General features: G+C 44.0%; 1 protein-coding gene across 9 annotated transcripts in view; it reads left to right on the top strand.

Moving 5' to 3' along the window:
• The first annotated feature begins 7,743 nt into the window (after positions 1-7,743).
• The window catches only part of LOC144933185 (gamma-aminobutyric acid type B receptor subunit 2-like), a 166,502-nt gene continuing 158,967 nt past the window's right edge, over positions 7,744-15,278 (top strand). For 4 of the 9 annotated variants that reach the window (XM_078857829.1, XM_078857820.1, XM_078857872.1 and 1 more), the window contains exon 1: positions 7,744-9,374. In XM_078857829.1, the coding sequence (XP_078713955.1) occupies positions 9,126-9,374 (249 nt within the window). In that variant the 5' untranslated portion in view covers positions 7,744-9,125. The remainder of the gene's footprint in view (positions 9,375-15,278) is intronic. The other 5 variants (XM_078857838.1, XM_078857847.1, XM_078857881.1 and 2 more) reach the window with 3 other exon arrangements.

Genomic DNA, 15,278 nt, shown 5'->3' with positions numbered 1-15,278 from the left:
CGTCTCAAACGGTGTTAGACCAGAGGACGCCAAAAGGCGTACAGCTCAAAGACAATGCACTATCAGAGTAATGGAGCTCGGGGTGAGCATCTACATCAACATGATAGTGCATTGTCTATGGGCTGTACGCCTTTTGGCGTACTCTGGTCTAACACCGTTTGAGACGAGGCACAAAAGAAAGCTGTCTCTGGTGTGGACCAATCAGTTTCAAGGACAATGTATATATTATCAGAGTATGTTTTTTGTTTGCATTCTGACCACAAGCATTGTGGTTAATGCAGACATGATTCCTTGTAAACGTTTCAGTTTGGTGTTTAAACATCTTAACACCTGTTTTGTTGCCAGAAAAAAGGGGAAAAAACAATTATCAGTATAGAGTTGTCTTCGTGTCCAGCTGCTGTCTCAAATAGTATGGATACAATTTTGACTAGAGTTGGTGGTCTAACACAAGGCTATATACACTCTATGTACACGCAGTGTGGTATATACCAGGAAATACAGGTCATGATGGGAGGAATGATTCTATGTTCACAATCTGGCTTTTTTGTCTAGAAATGATCACATTTTGAGTGTGTTTTTACTCTCATTGCGTCTCAACAATCTAACACAAGGATGCAATGCAGCTTGTAATTTCAAAAAGGCTTATCCATCCATATGTACTTATTTTAGGCAGATGCTAAATGAAACGAAAGCAAGTGTAATCATCACTTTCAACTCGGGAAATCGATGTAAAGTAAAATATGATTCATTCTGTTGCCATTTAAGGCCCGAGGGACGACCAGGATCCTACCACACATTATCTTAAAGGGATTGATATGACGGATAGATTATGTCTCCAAGCTTGTCACGCAAGAATATTATGTTACGGCCAGTTTGTTGCCAGGTTACCGAATTACATAGGCATATATGCCGCTCTGGTGCGTTCATATTTCGCTGTGTGTGGTCATAGTGTAGCAGGCAGACAGGTAGCCTATGTGCTATTATTATTGACTGACGACAGGAGTATTGTAAAACACGATACTCAAAAGGTACATCATAAGTTGCAAGTACAGTACGATATTCCATTGAGGACACGAGCCATTTTTGTTTTCAGCAAGTCGAGCGGGTTGACACATTATCTTGAATAAGATATGTCTGAATTTCGATTTAAAGCTTTCGTGACTGCAGGGATTCATCTTCTTGGTTCTTTCGGTAAAGTCACGTAGAAGGGAAGTAATAAAATAATAAAAATAAAACATAATAATTGTTTTATTGTTTTATTTTTATTATTTTATTACTTCCCTTCTACGTGACTTTACCGAAAGAACCAAGAAGAAGATATGTCTGGTTTCAATGGACTCTCACCTGTCCATAAATAAAGGATGTCTAGCTATTCTGAAGGTGGTTCTTTACAATTATGCATACGGTAGATGTAAAATGCACGGGTAATGTAAAGCATTGGCATTTGGCTTGAAGTGGTCGAAAATAACAGAGTTGCAGTCAACGAATGGAGCGCGCCCGAGAGACCCACACCGAGGAGATGGAGCGCGAATATCAGGTTTGTTACGGAGCAGGATGGTGAGAGGTGGTGGAAGCGGATTTGGGAGGCCTTAACCCAGAAGTGTATGAAGAATGTTATGCATTGATATTGGTTTCAGAATGATATATCCAGGGTGATCCATTTATTGATGCATTGCTGATTCATATTCTCTTATTTTCTTCTCAAGATGTAATTGAATTGTGTTAAAGCAGTGGCTCCATGTCACAGAGGAGAGTGTTAAAGTTTTTAGTGTATTGCGATTGGTGGGAGCCCTCTAGAGGTATTGAAATTACGTTTTACCCCTCTATAATGGATATTGTTTTGGTATGATATATATGAATTGATCACCTTGCATTATCCCTCCGACTGATGCTAACCTTACACCCTAACGCCACTTCCCGCACTTCATGAAGGACCACTTTTTAATACTGTATTTGGTTTGATTTTCAATTGCAGTGCTCACAGCGCCCTCGCTGGTGCCATCACCGATGGTGCAGCAGAGCTGTCTCCACACCACACTTGGTTAGCATGGCAACAGCACGGAGGTTGTTACTTCATGGGGAGGTCCATGCATGAGGCCATGGAGGAGGGTGGGAATTTAGGTACGTATGAATCGGGCATGTAATCCCGAAGGTGGTGCCTGCATCCGTAGGGCACTTAGTTATGTCATGGAGTAGGCGTGCTTGGAATGAACCCTGGTGCCATCAAAGAAATGCCTCCCTCCTCCCAATCGAATGTCACCCCTTCTTATTAGTCTGACGCCTGGGCCTTTCTCCGGCTCGTGGGCCCCATTGCAGTTACACCGCCTGCACTATCGATAGCTGATGCCACTCCTTATTTAACCCCATTGTCACTCTCTGACGCGACTTCCCAATAGCTCAGAACTGACGTGAACTTGCACATGTACCGGGCGGGCGCACACGTACATTGCCTGAGCCGGCGTGCCCACTCTTAGCGATACTGTGTTGCCAACATCATCGGACGGAAATTAAGAGCTACAAGTATATTAGAATTTGACAGCTCATTTTGGGAACGGTACCTGTTGGAAATAATGGGACGTTACCTGCCCGTTTCCACCGGAATGGATGTGCGCATTCAGCCTGGTCAAACGTGAATTGCGTCCGTACAAATTATACAGCAGGCCACCAGCGGCTCTTCTGCCGAGCTTCGAGCATTATCACTTAACCCTATTAACTCTAAAGAGACCGTAGTTATGTTCGCTATTGAGGTCACTGGCATTGTCGCAACACCCTAACACAATTGAGTATTTTAAGTCTGGCCCTATCGCTGATCATTGGGTCATAATATTTCAAGGTGTCGTTGTAAGTAGGCTTGCTGCATATATGATAAATCACTCGAAATGCGCCCGATTGTCTTCAGATCTTGGAAGATGAGCACGGTTGGAGAGCCTGGACGGGTACTTGGATATGCGACCTTTATTCATCAAACAATTTTTTGTGTAACTCAAGAGTTCTAATTTTATAGGAAGCTGCAAGAACTCGGATAAAACGCTTCCCTTACAGGGTTGGGTAAACTCTTTTTTCAGTAGAGGGCGCTCGGTTTCAGTGAATACAATCTCCGGGGTGGTCTAGGTGTCTTGTACCCCCATGGATTTACCATAACATTTATTTTTTCTTTGCATATGCATTTAATAAATAAACCTTACTTGAAAAAGCATTACGTTTAAGATAATTAAATCGGGGTCACATGACATCTGGACCAACCTGTAAATCGCTGTATAGGTTTGCACGGTACTTGAAATTCTGTCTGCCGAATTTTGCGGTACAGATTAGGCTAACGCTTCGGGTAATAGCGTCGTCTGCTCTCTATAAAGTACGTTAAAGACCTTGCAAATGTTATTCTCAAAACCACTGTGTGTTAGCGTCGTGATGGTAAAGTGAAGATTTACTTGGAAGATGTTATAGATTTCCTCGTGTACATTTGCAGTATATCCTGCGATAAAAGGATATTGGTCTTGTGTCCACCCTTCTCAACCGCACCTTCGATTAGTCCGGTTGGCTAAGGACATGTCAATCAAACCTTGCACACCCCCAGTTGAAAATAATTCCACTCCGTGACGTGAATCGTTGTTGCTGTGTCCTTATGCACAACGGATCTCTCTCGTAAGATAGCCGGACAACTGGCTAAATGATATCATCCGTGTAACAAATAAAATAAAATTGAATTCGCATAATCCTTGACCTCTCACAACTGAAAACATGGGGATGCAACTGTTCTTGATTTTTTACACTAGATGGCGGGAGCGACCCATGCGCCCAGATACGAGGGCTCCACTCTGCACATGGCTGATACTACCTCAAATGCCACTGGGCTGATCGTCGCAGTCTTAACGAGTCGGTTATAAATACTCGACTGTACACTGCATATTAAAATTCAGTTAACAGCATATACCTGTGATGTAATACTTAAAACGATTAGCATAGAACGTAAATACATCTACAGTAAACATATGCAACACAGACGAATCGAACAAGGTAGCGGTCCTTACGTATGCAAATTCAGTGTTATGCATCGCGAGTTTAATAATCGAGATTGATAAAAGCATCATGTTTTCGTTAGACCGCTCGCGGTAACTGGGATATGTATGTACTGTATATTGAGCTTCTTTCGCACCGTACGTGGCCAACCTAGGGGCCGTCCATAAATGACGTCAGGCACCTAGGGGGAGGGCGGTCAGACATTTGTGAAGATTTGTGACGATGTGTGACGAGGGGGGGGGGGTGTTTGAGAAATGTGACGTCACATAAAAATGCGCAACTTTAAATTAATATAGACAACACGTTCAACTTAATTAAATTGACTTTTTAATCAGTGTTTTCTCCTACAACATCAGAGTGCAGCGCCACATTAAATACGCACTACAATGACAATAGTTTAAAACGATTTGAAGCATGTTTTTTTTTTGGGGGGGGGGGGGTAGAGCTTTGTGACGTCATATTTGAGGGGGGGTCAAAAATCGTCAAAAATCGCGTGACGTAATTTATGGACGGCCCCCTTGTTCATCGGAGGAATTTCATTTTTCAATCTAGGTTTAAAAGTGCACAGCTCCAGTGGCTGATATCGGAAGGAAGAGCGTTCCAGACGGCCGAAGAAGCGCATCTGACAGCGCGCGATGCGGTGACCGCCTTTATTCGATGGCGAGCCAAAATCCGCTGCTTGCGAGGATGACCCGAGTTCACGTGATGGTTGATCTGCGACTCCGTTAGCAGCCACGACATGGCGCTCTCGCTCCGGCTGGGCGAGAAGGTCGAGTCAGCCTCCTCCTCCTCCTTGGCCGTCACTATCCATTGATCATTCTCGAGCGGTCCAGCCGATTGTTTCGGACGCTTTTATTTAGACTGAATAGGCCGCCACCGTGTGTGGTGCTGGCGGCTATAAACGCGTAATTTGTTTATTTGTTCGTGTGTATGTGCGGTGCAATATCGTTTTCACTGCCCTGCGGCAGGTCCACGCGTATGTGGGGGCAGATCGGCGGCTGCTCATTTGCAGCCTATTTTAAAGAGGGGTCGGGTCTTCGGGAGTAATGAGAGAAGATGCTGGTGGTGGTCACGGGGATGGAAGTTGCTAGAATGATCACAAGCAAGGTTTAATTTCTAACTCGACATTTCCCAGAACGCGGCTCGGCTGGCTTGGGATTCTCGGCGCGAGGCACCCCTATCCCCCTGCACTACCACGAGAGTACACCTATCCATAATAATCATATTAATGTACCCTGCATTTATATAATCCTATGAACAGGTTTATAAATATATATAGATGCATGGACACATGCCAATATAATTCCCAGAACAGCGTTCTGGATTGTTTCAGCTTAGATGTAGCACTGATCACAAGGAAGATTGTGTGGATTCGCTGGACTTAAGTTGGAGATCCAGGGGTAGAGTGAAGAGCAACCACGTGGCGTCGGGGGGAGGGAGGGGCTGGAGGAGGCGAAGCCCCCTGCTGAAGGCTCGGCTCCCCTCCAAAATTCTTACAGCCAATTAAGTGATGGGTTGTGCAGCCTTTCCTCAAATACTCTACATGGAGGGTGAAAATGCAGTATGCATAATGGACAAAAGTGTTTAACGATTGGTTGAAGTTTGTTTAATATTGCCTATCGTCGTCGTCGTCCCACTCCCAGTTTAATTGGTGTATGCCCCTGCCTTAAACAAGGTCACGCTGCTGGGTTGGTGGTGAGGTTGATGGGTGAGAGGTGGTGTGGTGGTGTGGCAGGGGGATAGGGGTGCACGATACGAAATGGTGTGTGCGTGTGTGCAAATGTCAAACGCCATGACGAGGCGAAACCTACGCCATTCCCCAAGTACACACACACACATAGACCATCCTGCTGGAATACAGAGGGCTCATTGGTGGAGCGGCACAGCGAAACCGAAGACATGTGTTTCGCTGTGCGAAACACATGTCCTCGGTTTTCAAGACCTTGATGTCTAAGACCAACATCCACGAGTTCGCTTAATAAACTGCATGATTTCCCACATATTTTGCGTTTGTTCGTGCAGCCCGGTGCTGAATTAGGCAGACGTGGGCTTACCAGGTTATTATAATCATCAGCCATGATCAATCCACTGCTGAATGAAGCCCTTCCCAAACTGTCACCATCCATCACTATACTGCGATGTAATCCACCTAGTACCGGCACACCAGCGGATTTATACCCGGTAAAACAGCTTTACAATAATAATAAGAAAATAATCACTAAAACATATGGCCACTTTGACTATAATACGATAAAAGGGAGGCGTTAACCCGTTGCTGGTATGCTCCCACACTGGTCATGTTACAGGCGGTGCTATTGTAGTAAATTTTTTCAGCGCCAAAGAGGTCTTAAGGAATTAACGTTGAGTGTGCCAAGGCTGCCAGAGTATATGTCCACGTTTTTATCACTGCAGAACCGCTGGACAACTTGGCACAACGTTTCGAGCGCATTAATGCCATTGCAAAATTTCCAAATCTGTAACGTGCATGACCGTAACAATGAAAACAAATGCAAGCGAACATGTATATATTCACGATATCAGACAGCCAGTTGCAAAACCATGGCAGTAATGCATTCTACACTAGAGGTGGTAACAGCACTTGACTACCGTGTGGGATGGCGACGGTGTGGGGAGAGGCCTTTATCCAGCAGTCGATAGGCAATGGCTTCTGATGATCATGGTGAATAATGCAGTACTTTGTAATAATACTCTTTAACACATACATTAGTATCACATTAGCTTTGAGGTTCTTAAATGATTACACATTTACTGCTTTTGATTAGACGCAATTAAATGTAAGCTAGCCTTTAAATACGAATATGCATGTTTTGGTATGAACACATGTTTTTGAATAGTAATGTAGAGCATGTAACACATTAGTTGATGATTCTGCGTTAGCATTGCTGCACAAACACAAATAACAACATGTGTTGGGTGTTTTTGTGCAACATTTGTTCACCTTATCTATATCCTCCATCAGAGAGAAACCACCCCTGTCTCCGTAATTGCTCTTTACAATCAATGTTTACCCCTCACCAGAAGGAAAGAACAATCACTCGCGAGATGCGTACACATTTTATAACCACTGATAGTTGTGGTTAGCAAGCATGTCTTAAGCATCAAAGGGGTATATACATGCGTAAAAGCGGTAAGCCATCCAAAAAGCTGATAGGATTAATCTCAATTCGGAATGCTAGATAATTAGTGATTGTTGTATGGATACGTGCCAGGGGAATTAGAGCATTGCACGTGACATTATGATTACGCAATTAATAACGTACTGGCATGTGTACCTTGTACTATACTAATCATTGCAGAGCACTACCATGGAATTGAAAGTTAATGGGGGAAAAAATCAGCGCGAGACAAAAATAAAACGACTTGAAAAGGGCATCAGGGCTGTTTTTTTTTATTGCGTCGTCGCGTGTGATAATTTTATATTTGCATAATGCGATTTCCTTGCATGGGACGAATATGAATGCCGCCATACTGTGCTCGTCCTATACGTAAGACGTTGGAAAATAACGTCGCAGCATTGCTGTTTTGCAACGCGTAAGCCAACGGAGGTCCTGTGGACATCGGTGCCAATTTTTTTACGTGTTCACGCCCAACCTTTAACCTGCTTTGCACGTGCATGCCTGTGACGAATTCGGTCACTCAGGCGCCTTGTCTTTGGGGTTCCCTCCGTTCAAGAACGGGCTGCAGTTTTAATGTCACAATTCCCCACACCCCCTCCCTTCCAAAAAAGGAGCGGTGGTGCGATATAGGGAAGAAGGAAGAGAATGATCTCGGTCACGCATCGGCGCATGCATGGCATGTCGCGTCACACACAGCGCACCCCGAGCACAAACACAGAGCGTGGTGGAGGGGGGGGTAGGGAATAATGCAGGGGTGCACAGATCACATATGCTGGGATGCGCTGGATCTCTGATGGGTTTATGACACATGATAAACGTAGTTTCCCGGTCGACCGATTCATTAATTAATTTATTCCAGCAGAGAGCGAGGCATTTCTCTTTGTTATGTGGGTTATAGCACAGCACGCGGCCTCGCGTCTCATCGATAGCGGGGGATGGTCATCAAGTGAGTCGCGAGCTGGACGCGCGGGGGACTGACTCGTGGTGGCTTACGAGGGCTCTTCAAGAAGAGCTCGCAGACAGACAGCCCTGTTCCTCATACCAAACCCACCACGTCTGTCCATGCATCACGTGTGGTAGGACGGGGAAAGCGTTGCATGAACAGGCGGTCCGACGCGCTGTGAAGGCTATCTTATGAGATATTTAATGAGGGCTACTACAGCTTCGGATAGCTGCGTGATGAAGTCTGCGCGTGTCTGCACTAAATAATGAACTCTCACTGAAGTAACGTTCCAGTTTCATACGTACGCTACAGTAGGACGCCCGTTTGCGCACACGTACGCTCGCCTGTAAACTCACCATGTAATACACACATAGACAATATACGGCGTCGCTCGGTTAAATGACTCTCACGTTACAGACGCTTATAATTATGTTCCGAGCGCATTCTCGATATTTTTACACGTTTTCGCACGTGTATATATGTTTTTTTCGTTCGTCGTGGAAAGGGCGATTCAATTAAGTTATGCGTGCTGAAGGGTGGCGTCTGAGTGAAGCAGCAGCAGTTTATGCGCGATTTTGACTCGGTCACCCTGCGCTCATCAGGCGCTGTGAGAGAGGTGGGGGGGGGGGGGTACACGGGTACAAAGCAAGGGGGTTGCTTCTCGTTGTGTCTAATTTACCCCGAGCTTCGCCAGCGCTCGCCGACCAAAACATCGGAGGCACTCCAACTGCACATATGTTGTCATGTCAGGGACCGCGCTTTTTTTAGCGCTCAGACACAAAAAAGGTAACTAACTCCACGAGAACTGACGACTGTTAAGAGCTCTCTTGTGCCCAAGGCAATCTGCAGCCTCCCTCACCACCACCACCCTCATGCGGCCGGGATCGCCAGCCACTGCGACCATGCGTCGTGCCAGCAGCAGGGGCGGCAGCTAGCCACGGTCGCCACCAGCTTCGGAGCACCCCCAAGCAGCTCCCACTCCTGCTCGTCGTGTTTCCCTTCGCCTGCCCTCGGCGCCCCCGTGCAGCATGGATGTGCGAGCTCGGCTCCGGCTCTGGCTGTGGCTGCCGCTGTCCGTAGTGCTGATTTTCCGGAGCGGCGGCGCCTTCGGCTCGGAGCTCCTGGTCATGGGACTCATGCCGCTCAACGAGAGCCGGGCGGGCGGTGGCATCGGTCGAGGCATAATGCCCGCTGTTGCCATGGCCGTTGATCACGTCAACAAGGACGATACCCTCCTGAAGCGACACCACCTCAATGTCACGTGGTACGATACTGAGGTATTTTGTGATTTTTTTACGGTACTCCCACCCCCCTTCCATAATCACAATCACAACAATCATCACCACCATTCACTCAAGCAAAACACCCATATTGCACGCCTCACTTGTGGTTTAAAAAGCACGCTTAGTATTCCCACTTGCTATTCCCACGCAGTCTGCACCTTGTACGCTTGGAACGTAGCCGGGAAAATGTCATGAGGATCAAGAAAGTCTCATTGATGACAATCATTGAATTGTGCAAAACCCAAGTCAGAACATGGACTTTGACTTCGGAAGTGTGGGTGAATTGATGGACAAAATCCAGCTGAGATTTCTGTTTTCTTGCTCCGCTTAAAGCATATGCGTTGTGGAAAAATACTGGTAAATATTAGCGTGCGTTTGGAAGGCACAATGTTGTTTTGAATAGCACACAGTAGCCGTGCCTTACATCTTATATTTTACAAAAGCACCTGTAAAGTCTGAGATTCGAACTTTCCATTGTATTAAAGCAAACACTGTCGGAAGTTCCAAAGGGGTAAGTGCACCTATTAATACTAATATTCAGTTTGGAATGCATGATATAATGGCGTTTATAAAATAAACAGAAAGAGTGAAATGCATTATTATTTCAATTGTACGCAAATCAAAAATATTCTTATTATTCTCATTGTGTATGTAATATACAAAAGTGAGAGTACTATCGAATGAATAAATGAAGTAACATTACAATTATAGCAGAACATAAGCTGCAATTCTTTAGATGTCTCATGTGGTTGCTATGATGTACAGTGAGAGAAAAAAGTATTTGATCCCCTGCTGATTTTGTACGTTTGCCCAGTCTATAATTTTGCCCAGTCTATAATTTTAATGGTAAGTTTATTTGAAGAGTGATAGACAGAATAACAACAACAAAAATGCAGAAAAACGCATGTCAAAAATGGTATGAATTGATTTGCATTTTAATGAGGAAATAAGTATTTGACCCCTCTGCAAAACATGACTTAGTACTTGGTGGCAAAACCCTTGTTGGCAATCACAGAGGTCAGACGTTTCTTGTAGTTGACCACCAGGTTGGCACACATCTCAGGAGGGATTTTGTCCCACTCCTCTTTGCAGATCTTCTCCAAGTCATTAAGGTTTCGAGGCTGACGTTTGGCAACTCGAACCTTCAGCTCCCTCCACAGATTTTCTATGGGAATAAGGTCTGGAGACTGGCTAGGCCACTCCAGGACCTTAATGTGCTTCTTCTGAGCCACTCCTTTGTTGCCTTGGCCGTGTGTTTTGGGTCATTGTCATGCTGGAATACCCATCCACGACCCATTTTCAATGCCCTGGCTGAGGGAAGTAGGTTCTCACCCAAGATTTGACGGTATATGGCCCAGTCCATCGTCCCTTTGATGCGGTGAAGTTGTCCTGTCCCCTTAGCAGAAAAACACCCCCAAATCATAATGTTTCCACCTTCATGTTTAACGGTGGGAATGGTGTTCTTGGGGTCATAGGCAGCATTCCTCCTCCAAACACGGCGAGTTGAGTTGATGCCAAAGAGCTCCATTTTGGTCTCATCTGACCACAATACTTTCACCCAGTTGTCCTCTTAATCATTCAGATGTTCATTGGCAAACTTCAGACGGGCATGTATATGTGCTTTCTTGAGCAGGGGGACCTTGTGGGCGCTGCAAGATTTCAGTCCTTCACGACGTAGTGTGTTACCAACTGTTTTCTTGGTGACTATGGTCCCATCTGCCTTGACATAATTGATAAGATCCTCCCGTGTTGTTCTGGGCTGATTCCTCACCGTTCTCATGATCATTGCAACTCCACGAGGTGAGATCTTGCATGGAGCCCCAGGCCGAGGGAGATTGACAGTTCTTTTGTGTTTCTTCCATTTGAGAATAATCGCACCAACTGTTGTCACCTTCTCACCAAGCTGCTTGGTGATGGTCTTGTAGCCCATTCCAGCCTTGTGTAGGTCTACAATCTTGTCCCTGACATCCTTGGTCTTGGCCATGGTGGAGAGTTTGGATCTGATTGATTGATTGCTTCTGTGAACAGGTGTCTTTTATACAGGTAACAAGCTTTAGAGAGTATCAGAAATTCTAAGCTTGACTGACTCAAAATAATATTCAGAAAAATAATTCATATTTTAGATTTTAAATGAAACATTTAGGACCTGTAATAGCAGTGGTGCCTATGACCAAATCAACTGGAATATACCCGATGTAATCAGATCTCAAGGTTGAGCCTGGATCGTGCTTGAATGGGTGACCACCATGCACAAATGGGCTGCTATGGGGCTTACGTAGCTATTTGGGGAGCAGCAGAGGGCTGTGAAGCAAAATACGTTGTTGTAATATACTTATATACTTACACATCTGCGCTTCTTGCCTTCACGACCCGCACGGTTTTGTGAGGCCCTCCACATAGTAGTGAGAGACGAAAGGGCTGTCGATGTAGACATATTCAATGGTAGTGGTGTATAAGCACAAATACAAAAAAAAACTCACCATGTTTGTCAGAAACACAGTCTTACTCTTTGGTTCTTTCGGTAAAGTCACGTAGAAAGAAAATAAATTAAATCATAGAATACGACGTTTCGATTGCAACACAAGCAAGCGTCATCAGGTAGAACTACAATTGAGAGAGAGACAAAACACAGACACGGAGACACACAGACAGACACACAAGCAGAGAAAGACAACACAGAGACACACAGAGAGAGAGGGGGGTCTGCTGGGGCAGCTGCTGGAGCAGAGAAATTAGCATGACAATGAATCCATCCCGACGCGACCGAGGGAGAGAAAGGTCGAATGGACCTATGATAGCCTGGTAAATTTTATAGAGAGAAATAAGCAGTTTGAGAAAACTAAATTTAGCAATTTTTTGGGAAATGTAATGCAATGCAACACAGAGAGTCGGCGAACACACAGTTAACGCATAGCCTAGTTGATTACGATCTTCAAAGATTGCTAAATTTGAAGTTAAGTGTGAAATTTGACAAACAGAGATACACAGAGAGAGAGAAAACAAACTTCCATCCTCAGCCACACACAGAGAGAGAAAACATCTTACATCCTCTCTCTGTGTGTCTGAGGATGTACATTTGTTTTCTCTCTCTCTGTGTGTTTCTGTTTGTCAAATTTCACACTTAACTTTACATTTAGCAATCTTTGGCGATCGTAATCAACCAGGCTATTTTTTTAAGTTTGTTTTCTCAAACGGCCTATATCTTTCTCTAAAATTTACCAGGCTCTCATAGGTCCATTCGCTCTTTCTCTCCCCCGGCCGCTTCGGGGTGGATTTCCACTCTTCTCTCATGACTTTACCGAAAGAACCAAAGAGTAATTCTTGCAGTCACGAAAGCTTCAAATCAAATACAGTCTTACTCTGAAAATGGGCCATTGCCAAAATATAATAGTGCTACAAATGTAATTAACAGGTAGGCTTTCTCGACCAATATGATGATTCCTATATTATTTTTGGGTTAGATTGCATAAATATAATGCTTAATGGTGTTGCATACCTTCCACCTAACACAGCCAAACAATTCAAGTTGCAACTTGAACAAAAGCATGTCAGTTTAATATTATTATCACCAATCTAATAGTCTAATAATTTTGGTGTGAATGGGTTTTCAACATACCAGGTTGCTGAAACAATATCAATTGGTACAGTTATTATCCACGTGATAATTTTATGCATTTTGCTATGTCACGTTAAGGAGGGTAAACAACATCATTAAGAATGATCTAACCCACGAAAATATATAATCCTTTTACAAATTTGCCCGTTGTAAGACAGTATTAATGCACTATGTGGTGAACTTTTCTCATAATATTTTTGTTCATTCTGCCTGAGTAGAATTCTGCGCCTCACTCACAATCCAAATGTTTTGGGGTATAACATTTGCACCTCTGTCTTAGGACTACTTAGAGAGATGAGTACTGCTCAATGCTTGTTCGGTCATTTTTAAACTGTGATATTTTAAATATATATTTCACCAATCTCCCATATAAAAGTAACAATAAGTAAGAATTGTCCCTCTCCTGTTTGTTCGTAAAGGTGCTTTAAATAATGTTTAAATAATTACATTCATTGTAATTTTCAATATGAGTTATAGTTGTACATGGCTTGGGGATTCACATGATATTCAGCATCGGAGCTATGGACCAAAAAGGGGCATCAGCCAAGAGACAGGGTTAAAGCAACGCATTTATATTAATGAAGTGGGTACCTACATTGGATGGGAATCATCAAATTAAGCTAAACTTACATGTACACATGTCTGCTTCTGGCTATCATCTGCATATATATTATTCTGTCATTAAAAATAATTTTAAGAGGCCTAATGTATTCGCATGTACAGTTACAAACGGTCTATTCAAGACGTTATCCCCATTTTACGTGAAGAATGGTACACATAGTTACTGCATCTGATAGATTTTACATTTAAAGAGAAAATATCTTGCGTTGAAAAATACCTTGATGCAGAACGTAAATTGGCAGAGAATAATTATTGTCATGCATTGTGTGTGTGTCACAGAATAAATGGGGATGCACCGTTGAAACAACCTATTAATATGTGGCACTTTTGGCTGCAAATACAAAAAGGGTAGAAATTGTCTCTCCATTAATGTTTTAATAGGTTTGAACTTTCCTAGTATTTTAAATTTCTCCTGATAAAGTGGCATTTATTATGCATGGAATACAATTGTTGTGAATGCAACTTTAAATACTGTGATGCCAGAATTTACCCATAAGGTCACATTGGTTCACTAATTAACTTTCTGTGTGAAATCCCATGGTCATGCAATCTAAATCCCGAGTGAAGACATTGAAACTTCTTGTCTCCACTGTAAATGTGTGTGTCAATAATATATCACGCCTACGGATTTCTCACAATAGCATTAGGGCATTGCTGACTTTGATATGCTCCGTGTCCTCCCTTTACGAAAAGGGAAGCTGTACTTATTAATTGCCTCTAAAATGTTGCACTTATAGCCTCGCAATTGCTGAAGCTGAGCCTGAAGGGTCGCTGTCGCTAAGCTATTTTTTTTATTTGACACACACTTCAAAATATCCCTGGAGGCACATATTGATACTGACACGAGTGCTCCAACAGAGTGATGGGACAACTTAACATTTAGTAGCTGATCTGATTTACCTGCTTTTGGAAGAGGATAATTTTCCTGATAATATGGTAGCTCAATACGGTGACACGTGCATTTGATGGATTGCCTGATGAAAATGATGTGTACAATTGAGATTGAGGCAATCTGTTGGGGGCCTGAAATGGTCACGGAAGCAAATTAGTGGGATGGCTGTTTTTGAATGTACCATCCCCTACAGCAGGGGTCGGCAACCTGCGGCTCCGGAGCCGCATGCGGCTCTTTTGAACCTTGACCGCGGCTCCGGGGCGGATGCTAGCGAGGGGAGGAGGCGCACTGTGACACCTGCTCTGGCGTTGCCGCTGCTGACAGGTTGCCGCTCCGCTCCACACTGCCCGCCCGGTGACAGGCAATAACGTTGCCGTTGCTTTGTCACATGTTTGGAAGAAGTAAAAACCTTCCTGGGCAGCAAAGAGCTCACCTTTGCTGAGCTGGAACAGCCAGAGTGGCTGGAAAAATTACATTTTATGGTAGACATGACAGCACATCTAAACACGCTAAATACAACCCTTCAGGGGAAAGGAGGCACAGCCCTGCACATGCTGGAGGAGGTTTTGGCATTCGAGCGCAAGTTGACAGTGTTTGTCAAAGATTTACAGAGAGGTACACTGTCTCACTTTCCCTCTTTGAGAGAGTTCAAACAAAGTCATGATACGATAAATTTGGAATATTTCAAGTCTGCAATCACCACAATGCAAAGTTCGTTTGGGAAACGATTCTGTGAGTTCAGAGAGGAAAAAACGACATTATCCTTCCC

Source organism: Lampetra fluviatilis, chromosome 1, assembly GCF_964198595.1.
Source record: "Lampetra fluviatilis chromosome 1, kcLamFluv1.1, whole genome shotgun sequence".
In the NCBI taxonomy this organism is placed as follows: Eukaryota; Metazoa; Chordata; class Hyperoartia; order Petromyzontiformes; family Petromyzontidae; genus Lampetra; species Lampetra fluviatilis.
Note: the sequence above shows the minus strand (reverse complement) of the source record. Positions and strands in the feature narration are given on the sequence as shown.